This window comes from Mastigoproctus giganteus, chromosome 12 (assembly GCF_048544385.1).
Source record: "Mastigoproctus giganteus isolate SK-2022 chromosome 12, ASM4854438v1, whole genome shotgun sequence".
Lineage (NCBI taxonomy): Eukaryota > Metazoa > Arthropoda > Arachnida > Uropygi > Thelyphonidae > Mastigoproctus > Mastigoproctus giganteus.
This window is the reverse complement of record NC_143586.1, coordinates 18,705,862-18,725,419: the sequence shown is the minus strand read 5'-3', so window position 1 is coordinate 18,725,419 and position 19,558 is coordinate 18,705,862. Positions and strand designations below refer to the sequence as shown.

The following is a 19,558-nucleotide window of genomic DNA, read 5'->3' as shown; positions in this document are numbered from 1 at the left end:
GTAGAGTCCCCCAGGGTTCGGTGCTGGACCCATTGTTGTTTTGTGTATTTATCAATGATATCAATGAAGGTATATCAGGCTTAATCTCCAAGTTTGCATATGATACAAAGGTTGGCAGGGTTGTTAATGATGGTAAACACAGTATGCTACTGCAACAGGATCTAGAAAAGTTAGGCAGATGGGCTGAGAAGTGGCAACTGAAGTTTAACATTGACAAATGCAAAGTACGCACATGGGTAGCAGTAACTCAAGAGAAATGTACCAACTGTGTGGTACTACACTCAGGGAGGTGGATAATGAAAAAGAACTGGGGTAATTGTGCAATCAGATATGAAGTTCTCTGAGCTGTGCAGAAGGGCTGCCAGAGCAGGTCTAGCAGGTCATGGAGTTTATATAGGAATTTTGCTAGCAATAAGGAGATGATTATCCTTTTGTATAAGGCAATGGTCAGGCCACACCTTGAGTCTTGCATACAGGTCTGGAGGCCTCGCTTTAGGAAGGATGTAGAGTTGCTAGAATGAGTACAGAGAAGGGCAACTAAGATTGGTGAGAGGAACAAAGGGGTGCCCTTACGAAGAAGGCTTAAGTTCTGAAAGTTGCAGCATCTAGAGACTAGACACCTACAAGGTGATCTGATCGAGGTATATAACGCTTTGAATGGTTTGAGCAGGCTACTTCTGCATGCTGAGGGAGGGGCATAGATTCAAATTGAGGAAAGACAGTTGTAGAATAGATGTGCAGAAGTTTGCCTTTAGCTAGTGGGTAGTTGATTGCTGGAACAGACTTCCATCCTTTGTTGTGGAAGTTGATAGCTTAAATAAATTTAAGGCTGAACTGGACAAACATTTGGAGTGATCGGATGGGTAAAATGGGAAGTTTTTTTTTGGCTGAGGCTGTATAAACTTGCTTTCTTGCATCATATGTCTCAACTAATGCTAATGATTTTCCCTTTACAAAACCATGCACAGTATCCTTCAGAATTCCATTTCTATCTAAATGATCCTGAATTCCACCCTTGACCATTGTCTCCATGATTTTCCCTACTACTGAAGTTAGACTAACTGATCAGTAATTTCCCACTTCACTCTTAGAACCGCCCTTATGTATTGGAGATATGGAAAAGAAAAGAAAACATTTAAAGCACACAGCAAATTAAACTGTTAGTGAAAAACACCCAATTTCATGTTTTAATTTATTCTATCATTTGGTTTGTGGTAATCAATAATTTATGTTATATTTGTTTATTACGATTTTATTTCAACATTATTTGCATAATTGCATTTGGTTAGTCCAGTTAATTTGGTGAGATGACATTTTATGTTAATGGATGTTTAATGCACAAACACTACCTCTTCAAAGGAACTTCAGTGTTCACAAACACTATTGTCTCTTTGAAGAGGCAGTGTTAGTGTATTCCCAATTGTTACTATTTCTAATTATTCATTTATTATAAAAGTGAGTGCATTCTTTAGTGAGTACAGAAATGAGTCTCCTTGTGCAAGGAGTTGTGCATTCACACAGTTGGGAACAAGTATTGCTTTGTATTTTATGTTTTATTTATTATTTTACTTTGATTATCAGGTAGCTTGGTATACAGCAGCAGAATCATAACTTGCCAAGTTTATCCTTAAAGGCAGCAGGAATTTGCTGCATTTGTTACTTTGTTTAATGTTTTCTTTCCTTTTTTCATAAGTTCTGGTGATACTGTGTCATGAGAGATTTGTATTTCAACATTTCTAGAGTCAGTAGTTCTTTGGCACATAGTATTCATGGTTCCTTGTTCCAAAGTTATTTATATTTCCAGTATGCTACATTCAGGTATTCTATATTTCAGTATTCTACATTCATGGGTTCCACAATTAGCTTGACTTGAAACCTGCTGTATGAAAGCAGGATTAGTGATGTACACATGCATTTTTTGTGTAAGTAATGATGTAAGTGCAAAATATATATATATTTTTTTTTCATTTCCAAATCAAATTTTGGAGCTGTATATCATGTTTGAGCCAAGGGTTTTATTTCAGCCTGTTCACATATGTGTTTTCCATCATTATTGTAGCTTATTTTATAGATTGCTTAATAATGTAATTTGGAACTTTAAATTATGGCAGTAGGACAACAGTTTGATGATCACTACTGTAAAATATAGCCATAAAATGTGCAATATTGACAGTTCACGATAAAACAATTACTGTGCAGTTCTATATTTAAAACTATAGTGTGGGATTTTTCTAAAATTACTGTATCATCATATTATAATTAATGTCTTATTGAATATTTTGGGATATATTAATAATTTTTAATTGATTTTATTTAGTAGTAAATATAAATTCCACAAAAAAAAAAAAGATGAATGTGGCATAATGTAGACATAAGGGTATTTTGTGATGTGCAAACGTTACACAGCAAACTTTAAATTCTGCTAAGTAGACTTTTTTTTTTATATATCCTAAAAAAATTATTGGTTTTTAAAAAATTTTTTTTCGATTCTCATCTGTTTAAAATTAGTAGTTCAGTTATATCTGATAAAGTGATAAAGTAGGGGTATTTGTTCCTTACCTGGCCTTTGAAATTGCTTAAAAAATGGAAGTTAAAAGTGGGCAAATATTGTGCAGTCAATGTTCAGTGAATCAATATAAGAATGAAATAAATGCCATTTAGTTGTACGAAATAATATTAGAAGTTTTGTTAAAATTTTTCATTAAGGATATAAACTATTAATCTGTATTAAAACAAATGTGATTTTATAACATAACTGTATCACACAGTACATAACATAACTCTGCTGCCATTGTTATGAATCGATATAAGAACAATAAAATATATCTCTTCAGTATTCTTCTATGTAACTTCATAAGAGTATAATTAATATTAGTAATGTTTTTATTAAGTCTATAACCTATAAATTTATATTAACACAAATGTAATTTAATTACATAATTGTATTACATTCAATTTTAAAATAGAATAGTATGTACTACTGTTGCATAACCTGAGACTAGTGCAATGTTATTAAACTCATCTCTTAATCTTGTTTGGTATTTTTAAATTAAATTTAGACTACAGTCATACCTCAGACTAGAGCAGAAAAGCAAAAGACTCAAAGTTATGCAAAGGCTCAAAGGTGGTAGTTTTCTTACAAATCAGGATTCTATAATACGTGCTACTTCACAGTATACTGATGTGAGATTTACTTAGATATAACTACTGTCAAAGGTAAAGAGAGGGTTTTTGCTTTTGTAAGGGTGACTACAGTGACCTTAGATAGTTTTTAAATTCTATGCAGTGGGACCAACATCAAATTCTAAACAGTGAATACTCTTGGTAACTCTAACCAAGAGTATTCGGGGAAGTAATCATAGAAGCTACTTAGCTTTCCATACCAACTAAGGAATACAGTTCAAGGCTTAGACCTAAAAGGGTGTAGTAGTAAAAGGGTAAGGGATGGTTCATCCATCCTTTACCCTCCAAAAATCTGTCTAGTTCTTCCTTGAACTTATTCAACTCATCCAATTCCACAACAACAGATGGAAGCCTGTTCCAAAAATCAACCACCCACTGGCTGAAGGCAAACTTCTGCACATCCATCTTGCAACCATCCTTCTTCAACTTGAATTTATGTCCCCTCATGTGTGTAGTCTTAGCAAGTGGAAAAATGTCATTAACACACAGCTTGCTCAATCCATTAGGGGCTTTAAAACCTCAATCACATCTCCCTACAGGTGCCTATTATGAAGACACTGCTATTTCATAGCTGATAAGCAAAGCCTAGTAGATTCTTTGATTACTTCCCTGAATGCTTCCCATTTAGAATTTGTGTTGGTAACATCGGCAGTTGGTCTCACTGCACAGAATTTAAAAACTGTCTGCGACTACTACAATCATCCTTACAAAAGCAAAAACCTTTCCCTTTACCCTTGACAGTAGTTACGTCTTTAATTAAATTCCAAATTAGTATACTGTGATCACTGCCACCCAGTGGGTCTTTTCCCTGCAGATTCTTAATGCATGAAGAATCACTGCTGATAACCAGATCATGAGTATTGTTTCCTCTTATTGCCTCTCTAACAAAGCTGCTGTAGAAAACAGTCACCCAAGAAATCCACATAAGTCTTGCCAGTGTGTGAGTGACCAACCCACAAATCCCACATTATGAGACATTCTGATTTGCTGGCCCACTCTATTTCTCTGTGCAGCTGTTTGGTATGCTTATCACAGTCATTAAGCCTATAACACCCTGCTACTCTCAATTTTGTTTTCCAAGTGCGTGTATCACACCAAACTGACTCAACATTGCACTTGTCACCCATGTCAACTGGACGCACTGTCTTGGATTTAATATGCTTCTTAACTAACATCATAACCCATCTATCTCTCCTGTCCTGTCTGTCCTTCCTGTATACATTGTACTCCCCATATTCAAATTCAGCATCACTTATGTCTGAGTGACTATGTTTCTGCTATTCCTATAATGCCTGCATTTGACGACTTGATCAGTACTTCAAATTCATAAAATTTATTTACAATGCTTCTAGCATTAGTGTACGTGCTAATATATATGCACATGTTCTTACTCTTGGTTACTCTAATACAGCCCATGTATTTATTTGTTCCATGATGACACACAACAGGGCCTGAAGTCCAAGCCACCTTGCTTTCAGGCTGCAGCATGTGCCAATAGTAGCAATGCAAGAATCACTTTCACCTCTGCCTGCAGCTCTAGTTAAGCTATTAATCTATGTCTGCTACTTGGGGGGAGGGATACATAGATTTTTGACCCACCTATCATTGCCTTGATAGCATGAGCAAATATTCTTCCATCCCCTTCAATTCAAGTTTATCCCATCCTTGTAAAAACTGTCTCTCTGGTTGACAAGCACACACCACACTGAGAAAAATTCTACCCCATGAGCCCTGCACAGTCTCTTTAGTGCTGAATTGACTGGCAAGGCTCTCAACATATACTCCCTTCTATTGTATGTGTGGGCAGAATTGCAGACACTTTCAATTTCAATTCTAACTCGAGACTTTTTCCTAACATTGCCCTGTACTTGTTAAGTAAGTCCTCAGATCTCCTGCTCATAATATCATTAGTGTCAATGTGTACAACAATATCACCTTTTGTGCCCCTTAAAAGATGATATCTACTGTACAACGTCATCCATTTTTGCCCCTGGCAGACATACCCTGTTCCTATTCCGGAAACCTATCCTTGCACAACATAGTTCCTATTTCCCTGACAACAGGGTCACTGAAAATAACCACCTCCTGTGGGACCAGCACATTCTGCCTTGGAGATTGCTGCTGTGTTGTCTGATGCACAAGTGTGAGCTCTGGCATTGAGCTGGGCAGCTAAGAGCTTGATGCCCCCACAATTTTAATTCCTTTGAGGGCATCTACCATACTCTTCAAACTCTCCTAAACACCCATCAGAATGCTGAGTTGATGCTTAATTTCCTCAGGACCCCCCCTGCACCTAGCATACACATGGATTTCCCCACCTTGTATGGATCATGTCTTGTTCCACAAAGGTTTGCAAACATTTCACAAGTATCTTACAAAGAATGCAAAGAAAAGCAGCAAAGACTTCTTTACTTACAAGGTGGTATCAAAAATTTTGTACCCTGACCTAGATAAAACATCAGTAAAGATGCCATTTGTAATATAAGTTGTCTACATATTCAATAACTAACATGTGGAATTTCATTCCTGTAGTTAACCGTACATCAGAGGTGGAGCCTGGAATCTGAGGAAGGACGCAATGGTTGACAAAGTGGAGTATCGAGCAGTGATCAAGTTCCTGCATTTGCAGGGCAAGAAAGGTCAGGAAATTGACAAAGAAATGAAAGCTGTGTATGGGCATAATTGTCCATCCTATGACACTGTAAAAAAGTGGAAATGGGAGTTCCAGTGCGGTTGTACAAGTGTCTTTGACGAGCCAAGAGAAGGAGGGCCATCAACATCCACAGACAGTTTGTTATTTGGTTTTTAGGAGCATTAGCAAATAAGGCCATATTGCTCCGGGGATATGCGGTGGTCATTCCCTGACCTTTCCGCATCCTCTGTATTTGGTAGTCACTGGCTCGAACCTTAGTCTAATCAAGAAGCATGTGCTATGCACTGCTGCTCCTGCCCACCTGGCTATTGAGGAGCCATCCACAGACAGTGAGACGGTTGCAAAGATTGAGCAGCTGGTGCTGAGTGAGAGATATGTGACAATTCATTTCATCACAAATGCAGTGGAAATTAGTTATGGGTCTGTCCACAGCATTTTACATGATCATCTACACATGTTTAAGGTCTCTGCACAATGGGTTCAAAGATTGCTGACTCCTTTGCAGAAGCAATGCCAAATGTAATGTTCTCACCAACTGTTGGTTGTTGTTGTTATTTGGTTTTTAGGAGCATTAGCAACTAAGGCCATATTGCTCCGGGATATGCGGTCGTCATTCCCTGACCTTTCTGCATCCTCCGTATTTGGTGGTGACGGGCTCGAACCCCGGTCTAATCAAGAAGCGTGTGCTACGCACTGCTGCTCCTTCCCACCTGGCTACGGAGGTGCCCCAACTGTTGGATTTGTGCAATGCGGATGTTGAGAACTTTTTTGATCAGTTGGTGAAAAATGACAAATGCTAGGTGTACCAGTATGATTCGGAGACTAAAGACATGTCAAAGCAGTGGAAGCACACCTCCTCCCCACCTCGCAAAAAAGGCGAAGACCACTCCATCTGTGAAGAAGGTGATGCTGTCCGTGTTTTGGGACAGAAAAGGGATTATCCTGACACATTATCTATTTCGTGGTTCCACACTTACCGGAGAATACTACAGAAATCTTTTGAAAGAGTTATGTGATGCTTTGAAGGTGAAAAGGCATAGAATATTAACCAAAGGTGTTCATCTTCTGTCAGACAATGCACCGGCTCACATGATCATTGCCACGATCATTGCCACCACCAACTTTGTTGCTCAGTGCAGCTTCAAACTATTGCAGCACCACCCTATTCTCCTGACCTAGCACCATCAGACTTCTTCTTGTTTTGAGAAACAAATAAACCATTGTGTGGACGACACTGATTCGTCTCAGGAAGTCATCAATGAAGTGGAATCGTGGTTTCAGGCAAAAAGTGTGGATTTCTATTATCAAGGTATTAAACAACTGATCCATAGAGGGCAGAAATGTGTTACTATACATGGAAAGTACACAGAAAAGGATTAAAGTTCCTACAAAGTTTCATCTTTCTAGGGCTATTATTTCTTGGTAAGGGTACAAACTTTTTGATACCTCCTCGTATACTAACAGTAGAAAAAGGAGGTTGAATCACATTGGCCCATTTGATTTTGATGGTTTAATTGTAGATGATCTTGGTCAGGTTGCTGACAAACTGAACAGGTATTTTGCATCTACATTCACACATGAGGAATTCTTTATGGAAGGAGGACAGAAGTTTATAAAACTCTAACAGGAAGCAAAATGATTGTATGATAAATGAGAAGAAAACAGAAGAGAAATTGTTGAAGCTAAACATAAAAAAGGCATCTGGGATCGATGGAATCCATCTAATTATATTAATGGAGATAAGCAAACCCTTGGCCATAATTATAAGAGCATCTTTGGATTCAGAGGAGGTCCCTATGGACTGGAGATGTGCAAATGTACACTCAATTCACAAAGGAGGTCAAAAGGTAACAAGAGCAATTACAGACGTGTCATCTTAACTTCTGTCCCAGGGAAAATAACAGAGTCACTGGTTGATGAAGTAATGCAGGATCAGCTAGACAGGAATGCAATTATACTGAAGCCACAGCATGGATTTGTTAAGGGGCGATCTTGTCTAACCAATCTGACTGGATACTATGATGCAGTAACAAAGGAATTGCTTGCAAGGTACTGCCTATGGGTAGCAGTAATCCCACATTAACATATCAACTGTGTGTTACTACACTCAAGCATAGTGGAAAATGAAAAAGAACTGGGGGTAACTGCACAGTCAGATATGAAGTTCTCTGAGCAGTTCAGACAGGTGCCAGAACAGTTCATTGGGTTTTGTTAAATATACAGTAACTTTTCTAGAAGGTATAAGGAGGTGATTATTGCATAGTATACTTATCAATGATATTGATGAAGGTATATCAGGCTTAATATTCAAGTTTGCAGATGATACTAAGGTTAGCAGGGTTGTTAATGACAGTAATGGCAGTATGTTACTGCAACAGGATCTAGAAAAGTTAGGCTGAGAGTGGCAACTGAAGTTTAACATTGACAAATGCAAAGTACTGCATATGGGTAGAAGTAATCCCAGAGAAATGTAACAACTGTGGTACTGTGCTGAAGGTGGTAGATGACTCTCATCAACCAGTGCAATACCACCACTTTGCTTATTGGAGGCTTGAAGTGGTGAAACCCATGTTTAGTCTGTAGAACAAAGTTTCCATCATACCACCCCCATACTTCTCCTTCAACCCATGCATGGTACTAAGTACTATAGGTTTTGATACCTTTTGTGTTTGGGGTTTTCATAAAAAAAAACAAAAAAAAACTACATTTAGGGAGGTAGAAAATGAAAAAGACCTGGGAGTAATTGTGCAGTCAGATATGAAGTTTTCTGAGCAGTGCAGACAAGCTGCCAGAGCAGGTCATAGGGTACTGTCAATGATATACAGGAATTTTGCTAGTAGGGAAAAGGAAGTGATTATCCCTTTGTATAAGGAAATGGCCAGGGTATGTCTTGAGTGCTGCATACAGGTCTGGAGGCCTCATTTTAGGAAGGATGTAGAGTTGCTTGAGTGAGTACAGAAAGGGCAACAAGATTGGTGAGTGGAATGAAGGGATCCTCTTACCAAGAAAGGCTTAAGTTCTGCAAATTGCAGCATCTGGAGACTAGGCACCTGTGAGGTTATTGATTGAGGTGTATAAGGCATTAAATGGGTTGAGATTCAATGCCGATGAGATTCTTCCTCTTGCCCAGATTAATTGTCTGAGGGATATAAATTCAAACTGAGGAAAGACAGTTGTAGAATAGATGTGTAGAAATTTGCCTTTAGCCAGCGAGTAGTTGATTGCTGAAACAAACTTCCATCTGTCATGGAAGTTGATAGCTTAAATAAATTCAAGGAGGAAGAGTTTTTTTTTTGGCTGATGCTACATAAGCTTGCTTTCTTGCATCACATGCCTGTACTACTACTACTACTCCTATTGTATCTGGAGTGCTGCGTACAGGTCTGGAGATTTCACTTCAGGAAAGATGTAGATCTCATGGAATAGCTGCAGAGAACAAGAGGGGGTCATACCAAGAAAGGCTTCAGTTCTGCAAACTGCAATGTCTGGAGATTAGGCATTTGCGAGGAGATCTTAATGAATGAGATGTTTAAGGCCTTGTATGGATTGAGTAAGCTCAATGCTCATAGTATTCTTCAGCTTGCTTGTTCAGGCCTGACATAGCCAAGTGGTCAGGAGAAAGCGTGTAGTAGCACATGCTCTTTGACTGAACCGGGGTTCAAGCTTATGACTGCTAAATACAATTAACATTTGTTGTATACAATTAACTTTTATTGTAAACTCCACTGACCTGGTGGTCATGCCAGAGTATAAACAAGAACATATGAGAGGGACACAAATTCAAATTGAATAAGGATGGTGGCAGGATAAATGTGGGACAACCTTCCATCTATAGTTGCTGAAGTGGGTAGTTTGAATAAATTCAAGGAAGAGCTATAAAAATGACTGGATGGGATGGACAGGTGTTCTGGGATTTTTTTTTTCTCCTCTTTGGCTGATGCTTTATAAGCCATGCTTTCTTACATTATTTACCATTACTAATATTTGGTTTTCTTATTTTGAAACTAATAATAGTACTGAGTCTCAAATGACTTCATACTCTGCTTATTTCAGTTTCCAACTTATAGTCTGCTTGATCATTCATATACATGTGTGTATTATCATTATACTGACAAGCAAATTTCAAATAGTTCCATTAATTCTTTTAGGATGGGATAATTTTTTGGGCACCAAGTGTATATAAACATGAAATATAGGATTAACATAACTCATAGAGAAAATAACAATTATACACTGTACTTATGCTGTATAAAATAAGAAAACAACAACAAAAAAACTACCTTCATGGTTATAGTGGGTGCATGCTGTTTAAAAAGAATATCCCAAATTTCAAGGTCTCCACTAGTTTTGGTGAGGAATAAAACAGATGGCCGAGTTGGACTCCAGCTACCATTGGTTATGTAGCTATCCCTATTCCTGAAAGATATTAATATAATAGCAACATAAATGAAAAGATAACTGTTATTAAATTTCCCACATAGAAACACACAAATTCAAACAGATTTCATCTAATTGTATTGTAAAGTAACTTGTATTACTTATTTTTCAGATGTGCTGATATTGTATTAATCAATTTTCTACTGTAAAATAATGATTTTTCCAGGAGTCAACTGTAACAAAAGCCACGGTCAAGCAGATAAAATTTCCATGTTGTGACAGCTAATTATTCTCTTTATTCTTACTATCATGCAAAAATCAGAATCAGAGAAGAAATGCTTATCAGCAGCTCTTATTGGCAGTTTATATTTGTAGCTCTTAGCGGCCATAAACTATGGTTGGATGATAGCTATCCTATGGTTGCTATTATGCCAGATTAGCTATCAAGAAAAAAAAAGATATTTCTGTGCAAAATAAATTCTGCACAGGAACAATGATTTTGTACTATGTGTATGTGAATTACTCTGTATTTTGGTAACACTGATGTAAGAACTTGCTTTAGTATAGCATTAGTATTAAAAGACATAATGATGCAAAAAAAAAAAAAAAAAATGGGAGCAACCTATTCCAACAGTTATTTCAAGGTTGCTCTTGCAGGCAACCCACTTTAGCATTCCACAACACATCTCTTAAGGTAAACTTCACAAGATCTAGTCTCCTATTGCCCCCTAAGCCTTTATATTTGTGATCTCTGATTCCTATCTTATCCACTAGTGAGAATATCATTCCCCCATTCATTCAACTAATCCCCTAAGGAGAATTAGTTGAATTAATGGAGCTAAGCCCTGCAAGACTACATCTAATCAACTTCTCATATAATAATGCTTGGCAGTCTAACCAATCTAATTGCCCCACCCCTCTCTGCATACTTTCCAGTAGTGTATTCTCCCAGATTTGGATACAATATTCCAAGTTTAGTCACACTATCATCTTACAGAGTAAAACATGATCCCCCTATCTCTCTCTCTCTCTCTCTCTCTCTACTGGAAAAATTCAAATAAATCATAAATAGAATACTGATGCTGTGTGCTTGCTGCCCACCTGTACTGCATTTCTGTATCATAATCTCCACGTTCTTCTCATTCCAAACATCCCCTATTTCTTCTCACCCATCCTATAAAATACTATTGGGTGTGTGTGTGTGTGTGTGTGTGTGTGTGTTCCTCAGTTCTCAATACCTTGCACATGGTAGCATTAAACTTTAGCTGATGTTTTTCAGACCATATTTGCAATAGGTCCAAATCTTTTTTTGCAACATCAAAGCCTGGTTCTGTGTTAACCATCCTCACAACCTTTAAACCAGTGAACTTTCAGCTTCACATGTATTTCCTCACTGATAACATTCGGAAGATAAGAAACTAGAGAGATCCGAGCAAAAATCCTTGAAGGATCCTACCTGCCACTCCAACTCCCTATGAATCCTCATTGTCATCCCAACCTGCTCCAGATCATCTTTACTTCAATTTCTTATTTAGGAGGAAATTCATTCCCCCTAAATGGAAATAGTATTATTAGCAGCAAATGATGCAAGAAAGCAAGCTTATATATCTCCAACAAAAAAAAAAAAAAAAAAACCACTTCCCACAGTACCTATCTACATCTTATTTGAATTTAGCAAACTACCCAGTTCCACAGCACCAGATGAAAGTTGGTTCAAACAATCACCTACCCACTGACTGAATTTCCATACAACTCTCCTACAATCACTTTTGTCAATTTAAAATTATGTCCCTCTTATGTGGGTTGTCTTAGCAAGAGGAAGGATGTCATCAACATTTAGTTAGCTTACTCAAACCATTCAAAGATTTAAACAACTCAATCAGATCTCCTGTGGCTGCCTAGTTTGCAAATGCTTCAATTTGAAGAAATGAAGCCTTTCTTGGTAAGAGCACCCTTTTGTTCCCCTCAATAATCTCATTGCCCTTCTCTGCACCTATTCCAAAGCATTCACAACCTTCCTAAAATGAGACTTCCAGATGCCTCGAATGCAGCATTCAAGATGTAGCCTAACCATGCGTTATGGAACAGGATAAACATCTCCTTGTCTGGAAAAATTTCAGTATATCATTAACAAAATCTCATGAGAAATCCTAGCAGCCTGTCTGCACTACTCAGAGAGAATTTCTGTCCGACTGTACAATTACCTCCAAGTCTTTTTTCATTCTCCACTACCCTGAGTGTGATACCACACAGTTGGTATGTTATTCTGGAATTATTGCTACCCATATGCAGTACCTTGCATTTATTAATGTTCAATTCAAGCTTCGATTGCAACTTCTCAGCGTATCTGCCTAATGTTTTAAAAATCTCGTTACAGGTAGTATATCCCAATTACTGCCATTAACCACTCTGCCAAACTTTGTATCAACACCTGCAAACTTAGACATTAAGCCTCATTTTCTTTCATCAATATTATTAATAAATATATAAAATAACAACAGGCCTAGCCCTTGGGGAATCCACTAATAATATCTTTCCAAGAGGAGCAGTGTACCCTGAAAATCGCTTCTTGACTTCTCCCACTAAATAATCCATTTATCCATAGCAGTAGCTTGCACCTAATGCCACTCTGCTCCAATTTGTACAGCAATATTTTTTTTTTGTGGAACAGTATCAAAGGCTTGTCTGAAATCTAAGTACATGATATCAAAATTATTTTTTTCATCCAATTCTTATGCAGTATCTAATCACAATTCTAACCAGATTGGTCAGACAAGATTGCCCCTTAACAAATCCATGCTGTGATTGCAGAATAACTGCATTCCTGTCCAGATGGTCCTGCATTTGTTCTTTAACCAGTGCTCAATTTTCTCTGAAACTGAAGTTAAGCTAATATTCACTTCACCCTTTATTCCCCCTTTGTGAATTGGGGATATATTTGCACATCTCCAGTTCATAGGGACCTCACCTGAATTTGAGGATGCTCTCATAATTATGGCTAAAGGTTTTTGCTTACCTATTTTGCTGCCTTCCTGAATATAATTGGATAAATCCCATTCACCCGAGGTGAATTTTTTTACTTTTAAGCTGAACTTCTGTTTAGCTTCAACAATTTCTCTTCCATTCTCCTCTCAGTCATCACAAAATCATTTAGTTATCTGTTAGAATTTAATAAACTTCTGTCATCCCTACCCCTAAAAAATTTCTCATGTGTAAATGTATATGTAAAATACTTATTCAGTGTGTCTGCAACCTGAGCAGAACCATCAATCACTTACATCTCTATCTGTGGCTGCTATTAATCTACCAGTTTAGCAGTAACACAAGCTAGCAGTTTTCTGACCCACCTAACTCATCACTTTCACAGTGACTCAACAGTATCAACAAATATTCTTGCATTCCTATCCCATCCCTGTAAAACCAGTCTCTCTCCTGTTAACAAGCTATTGAATAACTGTTATCGGATGACTCCTATTATTGGATAGTCCTCAATCAATCTGGGCAGAAAACCAGGCTTTCAATTCATTAATTACCTCTTCATCAGTGTGAAATCTGTAGCTCCATAATGGTTTCTTCGTTTTATTAAAGAGCAAGAAGTCTGAAGGCAAGTGGTCAGAAGAATAAGATGATGCTGCAAATTATCAAAGTCGCACCTGATTGCAAAATCCATTGTCAGGAACTTTGTCAATAATTCTCCTTGTGAGCAGGGGCATTACTGGCTAAGAAACAGACACCTTTGGATAGCTTCCTGCATGTCTTCAACTTGTCTCTTTTAACTTTTCAAGGGGTTTTCTGTAGTATTCTCCAAACAAATTTTACTGGAATTCCAGTGAAAGTACATTCTCATGCAAATCTAAATACATCTAAAGGTGTAATATCTAGCTGGGATCCATTGAATGTTACAGATGAAGAAATAACAGAAGAGGTTTGGGACAGAATGTAATTGAAGTCAAATGAATTATAGTTAAAAAAAGATACTGCTGTCTTTTGGGATGTAGACTGTAGGAATAATACCTTTAGAATCCCAGAAGAAGACTGATAACATGGCAGACAACCAAACCTTGGCATTTTTGGGGTTTGGTGAATATGAATGTTTTTATTGTTTGCTTGTCTGTTTTGTTCCTGGGTCATAGTGATTGTATGCAGCATTCATTCATTGCCACAATTAGGTTGTCAAAAGAATCAACAATGTTCTCTCTACAAAGCTCCAACAATTGTGCAGAACACTCTTTTCTGTGAAGCTTTCAAGGAGGTTTCAACAATCTTGAAACTCAAAAGGCAGAACTTATGCATTATGGTGCAAACAGACCCATCGCTAATGTTCACTTCATTTGGTATAAAAATTATAGTCACACATCTGTCTTCAAGGACTAGCTGTTCCACTTTAGCCATAATGGCAAGGTAGGTCTGTGGTTCAGATGCATCTTCCTTCTCTTGGGTCATCGTGCACACTGCTTTGTGCACAATGACCCTTTGTGCACAGGAATATTATTCTTACCTCTAATGAGATAAGAATAATATTACTTGTAGGTATAAGTTTATTATCTTTTTTTAACTATAATTCATTTGACTTCAATTACATTCTGTCCCAAACCTCTTCTGTTATTTCTTCATCTGTAACATTCAATGGATCCCAGCTAGATATTACACCTTTAGATGTATTTAGATTTGCATGAGAATGTACTTTCACTGGAATTCCAGTAAAATTGGTAACATGTAGTAGATCCTCTGAATGCCTGCAGTTTATAGTTTCCACTAGCAGGTCTCCTGAATGCAGTCTCTTGACCATCTTATGATATCCTGCAATACTTTTCAGGTGTTTCTGAATAAGGAAGGGAGATAACTTACTTAGAGGCTGATCTTCAAGTGAGTGCAATATGAGAAATGTGGGAAAATTTGTTGCTGAGGAATTTGTTTTAAACCTCTTGGGCTGATATGTGTCATGGCCAGATGCCTGTTGGCTCTAAAGGTGGAAACATTGTGATCCATATTTGCTCATTTTGGTCCTTGGCAGATTAACTTTTCTGCCAAGGTTTCCAGCTCAGTCACATGGAGAGGCAGGTGCAGTGCCACCAATGACCAAGCAATATGAGGTCAGTGGTTAGTGTGTTATGAAGGTTAGTTTTAACTATATAATATCGGTGCAGATACACCATAGTTTACCCATAAATTTGAACTACATATGTAGTGTAAAGGCATCGTTTTAACTGTATCTCATATTGTGGGTGTCTTCACAACGAGACAGCTGGTATTGCACTACTTTGAATAAATAACACTTCTCTAATAGAGAAGACTACTGTTATTTATTTTCAGTGGATACCACCATGCAGACGATCGTTTCGAAGCTAATTGGCTCGTCATCGGTGGGTGGGCAGGTACCCTGGTAATGCAATGTGCCATCACAGTTGTGAAGTTATTTCCACAATATGAGATGCCAAATGGTGAATAAGTAATAATGTATTAGAAGAATAAATGCACAAGGCATAATTCCTTATGGGTTTAGGTAATAACTATATAAAATCAGTGTAGATATACCATAGTTTACCCATAAATTTGAACTACATATGTAGTGTAAAGGCATTGTTTTAAATTTTATATACAAGATTAAAGGTGCCTTTCCTTTTTTTTAGTGAGCTTACTAAATACTTTGAAGAGCAGAAATCAAACTCCTAGGTAAATGAAAACTTGAATATTCTCTGTAATCTACTGACTAGAGAGAAGATACTTTAAAATTCACTTTGAAACTCACTTTGATAGCTCATGGCCCTTGGTTCACAACAGAGTAATAGCATGACTGCATCTGCACCACTTTTTAATTCTTCCATGAAGAGAATTTTTAACAACTTTATCACTCTACATATTGGAAGTCAGACATATGAAAGGATATATATAAATAATTTGTGCTACTGTAATTCAAGGATATGAGAAAATTTTAATGATTCTCTCTCTTCAGGTTAAAAACATGTTTTTTATGTAAGCACCAACAAATGTTCCATATTTATGACTTACCACAAAGAAAGAAGAGAAGCCTCTTTCACTTCTTCTGACCAAATCTAAAAAAAAAAAATAGAAAATAAAAATATTAATGGTGACAATTCTGTCTCTCCAAAGATTTACATCACCTATTCTTCTACTCCAAAAACTACAAAGCACAAAATTATGATATGTGGTGCACTTCTCATGTTGGAATTATAAGCCAGCTTCATTTGTAAAATCCAACTAGAGGCAGTTACAGTAAATATAAAACTTTTAGACATAAATTTAAAAAAAAAAAAAAAAAAAAAAAAGACCAGTACTGCACTCTTTATGCTCTACTTAAGTGCTTTTTTTTTTTTTTTTTTTTTTCATATAAACACAGCTCCATATTTATATCAGAGTGCAGAGAGACCACAAATTTTGAAATTCTTTTTCCACCATCCAACAAAAAAAAAAAAAAAAAAAGCAGCCAGTCTGAGTGATGCCGTAATATTTTTTTCAGTAATTTCTTTATAGTAATTTTTTTTATCCTAAAAAAAAAAAAGGATTACAATAAAGATATAACCATGATTGATGGCAGAGACTGATATAATTAAATTTAATTCCTTGTTCGTCAATTGAACTTAATTTAACAGTTTAGCTGTGTTTTGATCTAAATTGTCAATGAGTTTTCGTGATGTTGAAAGCTATACTAATTTTAACTAACAGGGATTGTAATGTAATATGCAAACAGCTTTTGCTAAAACCTGTTTTAATTAACAGGTAAATCAAAGTATTTTAGGCTTTTATTAATTGTATTAATAAATTTTATTAATTGCATCACTTCAGGTTTTCTTAACTGTAGGACTGTTATGAAGTACAATATACCTTGCTTTTAAATACTCATCAAAAATCTTACAAATCTATTAATTCAAACAGCATGTTTGCCCTTCGTGTACTTCTACTTTTAAGTAACGAATGCAAAATGAATAGTTAAACTCACAGAACAAATTTATCTGCAAAAAAGGGCTAAACCACCCAAAAGCTTCCTCATTCATTTCACAAATATACATGGTCTTAGTTCCACTCTCAATATCCATTTCTACCAACAATCTGCTAAGCCCCCACTTACTTTTTATGACAGCATTACAATTATCAGATGCCTCAACCACTACTCATCTTAGTTGTCCTAACTATTCACTTTATGACTGCTTTTGCTTCAAAAGTGGTACATGTGCATAAGTGAGCTGTAATATTCCTTGTAAGAGACTTCCTAATTTGAAATTTCCTCTGGCTTAAAATCTCTCTACCATTCTCCCTATTCCATTAATCCCTCAGAAATTTCTGACTTTCTTTCTTTGAAACTTGACTTTCTCCAGTCTAACTTTCCTAACTGTGAGGAAAATTTCCTCGGTAATGTTAAACATTCACAACTCCAGCTGGCTTCAGTTTTCCAGTTAATGGACTTGGCTGGCGTTATGGTTGGAATTACAAGAATACAAAATGGGATGATCTGCACAATTTGTATTCTTCTTTTACTTGGCTGGATTATGACCTTAAATCTTCTGATCCCACTGTTTTTGGACGAAAATTGTGTCTGTTAAATTATTCCAACAGGGATGAAATCCTTTATTCTGCATTCCTTCCTAAAATCCCATCCTTTACCTAAACCTTGGTTTTCCAAAAAATGTGCTAAGGCTGTTCAAAGTAAGAATGTAGCATATCACAACTGGATTGTGATATGCTACAATATCACAATATTCAAATATCCAGCTTCATTTTCTGCCTACACCAAAGCTTGCTACAATTGCAAATCAGCTATTAATCACTACAAATTTGATTCTGAACAGGTTAAAAGTAGAAACTTGCTTCTTGTCCTAATGGTAATTGAGCATTCTGGTCTCTTGCCAAAATAACCAGCATAAAGTGAGTGATAAAATAAACCTGCCAAAATGAACACACAATAATAACTGTTAAACTGTTTGCATCTGTTGATGCTTAATTCACATGCAGTAAAACTCATTTAAAGTTGCTTGGAAATAATGAATCTTGGCAATAATGTCAAAAGTAAGCCAGTTGTAAAATTATTTTGGTTGTAACTTCATTTCAAAATTATCTATATTCATTCACATTTAGGTAGTCAAACTCGGTTAAAGTAACCTTGAAAGAACTTAGATATAATGTCAAAATTAAATAATTTAAAATATCTCCATATAAATTGTGCCATTTTATCTTGTTACATCATTTCAAAATTGCATATCATCACTCATTATGAACCATCATCATTACATTAACAATTAAGTACAATCAAACTCAGTTAAATTAATTTCAAAAATAATAAGAACTTGACCAGTCACACCCATCAGTTGAACAATTTATGATAAAAATGGAACAATTTATATGCAGTTAAATAACTCCATATAAATTGTCCCATTTTACTTTGGCTTTAAATGAAACCAAGGTAAAATGGGAAATTTTAGTAAAATCTTTACTTACAGTGTCAAAAAAAAAAAAAAAAAAAAAAAAAAATATATATATATATATATATATATATATAAATACAATTACTTTTTATCTATTTTCACTCATTGACATGTAATGTACATTATTTGTAGTTAAGTCATTTAGGTTTCTAATGTTCAAACGGTAAGTTTTGTGTTCAAATATGTAAATTCGATACAATGCAGAACCAATAATGTGGTCCAAAATTTTGGATCCTATCACCCACATTATATCTGGTTTACAGTGTATCTTGCATTTACATTCATACATCAAATTTTTGGGAATGTCAGAAGTATATAATATGATATACTTCTGGCATTTTTCTTTCACATTCTTCTCATATTCTAAATGAGAGGAAAAAGTGCTGAAGCAAAAAGTAAGTAACACAACCAGGGTGGATGTGAGCTATCAAATTATAGCAAACCTATAGCATAACTATGAGTGAAGAGGCAAACATTTATCAGGCCTAATAAGGTAGAAGAAATTTTAGTTGAAGTGAACTGATTGCTGGTAGTGAAGTCAATCACCATTGAGGAATTTATCATATATTGCTCGGGTACAATTTTTCTATAATTTTGGTCCTGTTCAAAATGTTGAGGATCAATATCAGTTTCTACACAAATTTAGTCACTTGGAATGGTAGGAAGCAATGTGTTTTGTGAAGCCTGATGTGGCCATGTGAAAATGCATTTTTCTCAACACAGGAAATTGGATCCAGCAATGACAGTGTCCTACAAGCATAGCTGTGTCATTGCAAGCAGATGATATTAAAAAATATGATACAATATAGAGGCATGATTTTGGTTTGCATGGCTTTTTGCATGTCCTGTACATACACACATCTATGCCAAATACCACAAAACACGTCTACATTTTTTTTTTTGGATA

At 36.2% G+C, this 19,558-nt stretch overlaps 1 protein-coding gene across 1 annotated transcript in view; it reads right to left on the bottom strand.

Annotated features, from left to right (window-relative positions):
• LOC150076751 (dynein intermediate chain 3, ciliary-like) overlaps positions 1-19,558 on the bottom strand; it is a 115,092-nt gene that overhangs the window by 11,791 nt on the left and 83,743 nt on the right. The window contains exons 9-10 of the mRNA XM_090386639.1: positions 16,223-16,266; positions 10,117-10,252 (exon numbers count right to left, since the gene is read on the bottom strand). Coding sequence (XP_090242765.1) covers positions 10,117-10,252; positions 16,223-16,266 — 180 coding nt within the window. The remainder of the gene's footprint in view (positions 1-10,116; positions 10,253-16,222; positions 16,267-19,558) is intronic.